This window comes from Triticum urartu, unplaced genomic scaffold (genome assembly GCF_003073215.2).
Source record: "Triticum urartu cultivar G1812 unplaced genomic scaffold, Tu2.1 TuUngrouped_contig_8843, whole genome shotgun sequence".
Lineage (NCBI taxonomy): Eukaryota > Viridiplantae > Streptophyta > Magnoliopsida > Poales > Poaceae > Triticum > Triticum urartu.
In genome coordinates, this window is record NW_024119831.1 from 10263 (window position 1) to 13927 (window position 3665).

The following is a 3665-nucleotide window of genomic DNA, read 5'->3' on the forward strand; positions in this document are numbered from 1 at the left end:
ATTTTAGAACTTGTGTAATTGGACATCTTGTTTAACCATGTATGGCTGAAATATGCTCCTGTTTGTTGCTGAAATCTGATTATCTATGTTGCTGAAATGTGGTATGGTTTTGTTGTCGAAATATTATTCTTTCTTGGTTCTATGTTTCCTTATATATGTCGATTTCCCCGCGGGTTCCCCATGGGTTTAGAAAATTCGATGGGTTTAGGGGACGGACGAAAAACTAGCCCCTCGCATGGTGACGGGGACGGGGACGGGTTTACGATTTTTTCATGAGGATGAGTTTGGGAAGGCAAAACCCGATAGATTTCATCCCCGTTGCCATCTTGAGTTGAGCCCAACCTTGCCCGGACTCTAGAAACTAGACGAATCCCCCAAAAAACTAAACGAACCCAATACAAACTTGGCCGGTAAGCCCAACCCTGCCGGGACTCTAGCGTGTGCAAACCTAGAAATTCACCAAGCCACTACACGGTGTACACCGCCCCTCGCCTCGAAACTCGGCATCGGCAGCACTCAGCGGCAGAAGCGGCGGCGAGCAATGTATTTGTCAGGGAGGAACGGGACGAGCATCTCGCCGTCGGGCACCGACCTCGCCTCCAACACCACCACCTCCTCCACAGACCCGGCAGAAACCGCCTCGTCCTCGTCGTACTTCCTACCCGAGCTGATCCCACTGGTCGCGAGCCGGCTGACGACCCTACAGGATTTCTTCGCCCTCCGCGCCACCTGCCGCACCTACCGGGCTCTCCTCCCGCTGTCGCCGTCCAACCTCGCCTCCCAGGCTCTGCTCCTCCTCGTCCCCCACAAGGCATCTTCCTCGGAAGCCCTCTTCCACATCCCACTCCGCCGCATCCTCCGCTTCCGCCTCCCCCGCACCGCCCTAGCTCAACATGACCCCAGCAATGACGAATTCGATTCCTTTGGTTGCCGTGTCGCCATCGAGGACAGCGATGCCGTGGGCAGCCACCGCGAGCTCCACATCTGCCACCTCTTCACAGGCGAGCGAGTCCGCCTGCCCAATCCCCTGAAGTACTACGAAGGAATCATCTTTGCCGGCGACCTCATTCTCACCTTTAATCGATACCATTACCACCACACCGTCCACTACTGCCGCATTGGGGACAATCGCTGGCAAGAGGCGTGGTGCGATGAAGGCTACAGGTTTCGTGACCTGATTTTCGTGAAAGGCACCCTCTACGCATTGATCTATCCAAATCACAGCCTCGCTGTCGTCGAGCTTGACAACACTTCCGCGGTACTGTCGTTTCTTGGAGGTGAATCGAGTGCAGAAATAGTTGAAAATTCTTCGATGTTGAGGCTAGCAGAGTGCCGTGGTGAGCTATTGCTCATTAGTGCTGTGAGGTTCAGGGCTGGTCCTGAGATTTTGGGGGCCCGGGGCGAACCTAAAATCCGGGGCCTTTAGTAAACACATCATAGTAGTAAAAATAAATTTATGTATATATGAATATTTAGCAATAACACTCCAATGCATTCGCCCCCCTCCCGCACCTACCGGGCTCTCCTCCCGCTGTCGCCGTCCAACCTCGCCTCCCAGGCTCCGCTCCTCCTCGTCCCCCACAAGGCATCTTCCTCGGAAGCCCTCTTCCACATCCCACTCCGCCGCATCCTCCGCTTCCGCCTCCCCCGCACCGCCCTAGCTCAACATGACCCCAGCAATGACGAATTCGATTCCTTTGGTTGCCGTGTCGCCATCGAGGACAGCGATGCCGTGGGCAGCCACCGCGAGCTCCACATCTGCCACCTCTTCACAGGCGAGCGAGTCCGCCTGCCCAATCCCCTGAAGTACTACGAAGGAATCATCTTTGCCGGCGACCTCATTCTCACCTTTAATCGATACCATTACCACCACACCGTCCACTACTGCCGCATTGGGGACAATCGCTGGCAAGAGGCGTGGTGCGATGAAGGCTACAGGTTTCGTGACCTGATTTTCGTGAAAGGCACCCTCTACGCATTGATCTATCCAAATCACAGCCTCGCTGTCGTCGAGCTTGACAACACTTCCGCGGTACTGTCGTTTCTTGGAGGTGAATCGAGTGCAGAAATAGTTGAAAATTCTTCGATGTTGAGGCTAGCAGAGTGCCGTGGTGAGCTATTGCTCATTAGTGCTGTGAGGTTCAGGGCTGGTCCTGAGATTTTGGGGGCCCGGGGCGAACCTAAAATCCGGGGCCTTTAGTAAACACATCATAGTAGTAAAAATAAATTTATGTATATATGAATATTTAGCAATAACACTCCAATGCATTCAAAATCAGTGTGCGTATCAAATAATTTATACATAATACTTTAAAAATTTCTTCTAACATTCCTCGATGCAAAGTCGCTTATGATGGGGTCGATGTCAATCTCATCCAATAATTTCTTCTCGATACATGATGTAGCCAAACCATTTAACCTCTCTTGAATCATTGTTGACCTCAAATAATTCTTCAACAATTTCAGCTTTGAAAAGCTTCTTTCAGCCGATGTGACCGTCACAGGCACAGTAAATAAGATGCGATAAGCAATGAAGATATTTGGATAACAATCAACTTCTTTGACATGCCCAAAAATCTCCATGGCAGACATTACGCCATTTGGCAAAGTGAATCTCATAATCTTCAATTCAGAAATAAGATCATATACCTCTACATCAGATGAACCAATGATCTAATCCATCATGTGCTAAGGAACTCTGACTCCTGCTACTGCTAGACTTGAAGATCTTACAACAAAAGCAAAAAACTTTGTCAACACCTTCTGAATAAACTAGCCATTTTCTATCATGTTTCTCTCCATTGCTTAATTTCCTATGATAATGAACATAGGAAAAATGTCTTCCTGCATCATCTACACGGTATTCCATTTTATCCTCTTCCTCTCTCATTGGCCCTTTCTCAACTAATACATCTCTTGCTTTATTGTCAAGATTATCCCAATTTCTTGGATCATAAATATCAGGAGTATAGACTGGTTCATCAACACTAGGAGACTGTTCTTGTGCATCCGATGAATTACCTATATTCTCGGAGCCACTTACATTGTTGTCGTCGATGTTGGTGTCGGCATTTTCTTCTTGCTGATCGGATTCTGAATTCACATTATTTTGTTGCTCTTCCTTTATGGCAACTATCGCCAACTCATCACCTCAGTTTATCGAAGTAGTGGAAGTACGCTTGAAATATCTGTGCACATGTCCATGTTGTGATTGTACCAATTTATCTGCGGCCTTCTTCTTTTTCCTTTTTTTGCTACCTGATGCATACTTCCTATTTCTCGGAGGCATGCTAAAACACAATCCTGAAAAAGTAATTTTTGCATCAATTATTGAACAGTACCACATACGCATCAAGGAACGGCCAAACACAAATATAGTATACCTGGTTCTGATGGTCTGAATTCTGATAGCGTCAGTCCGAGTGCTGTCTGCAGCGCCTAGACTCGGAGAGCAATGAGCAATTGACCAAGACTGAGGGCCCCCTCAATTGAAATCAGCTGTGAACTGTATTAGGAAGGAGATTAGGAGAAGAGAATTAGAAATTAGCAAGAGGCATATGGCAGTCGGCAGACCTGCAGTACGGCGCGTCGGCGACGGCGGGCGGCGGCCTAGGGCTGGGAGCCTGCGTGATGAGACGGGTCGAACTGTTGAGAATCGACAGGAT

The 3665-nt window shown here is 48.7% G+C and overlaps 2 protein-coding genes across 2 annotated transcripts; both read left to right on the forward strand.

Moving 5' to 3' along the window:
• Nucleotides 1-541: 541 nt before the first annotated feature.
• LOC125532027 lies at nt 542-1426 on the forward strand. The gene has a single exon (XM_048696198.1). It carries the CDS (start codon nt 542-544, stop codon nt 1424-1426), a length of 885 nt encoding a protein of 294 aa, XP_048552155.1.
• A 63-nt stretch (nt 1427-1489) lies between these two features.
• Nucleotides 1490-2200, forward strand: LOC125532028. The gene has a single exon (XM_048696199.1). The coding sequence runs from the start codon at nt 1490-1492 to the stop codon at nt 2198-2200; it is 711 nt and encodes a 236-aa protein (XP_048552156.1).
• Nucleotides 2201-3665: the final 1465 nt, after the last annotated feature.

What these genes read in the sequence shown, in the direction of transcription:
- LOC125532028 (XM_048696199.1), top strand. Translation starts at nt 1,490, where the DNA reads ATGCATTCGCCCCCCTCCCGCACCTACCGGGCTCTCCTCCCGCTGTCG.
- LOC125532027 (XM_048696198.1), top strand. Translation starts at nt 542, where the DNA reads ATGTATTTGTCAGGGAGGAACGGGACGAGCATCTCGCCGTCGGGCACC.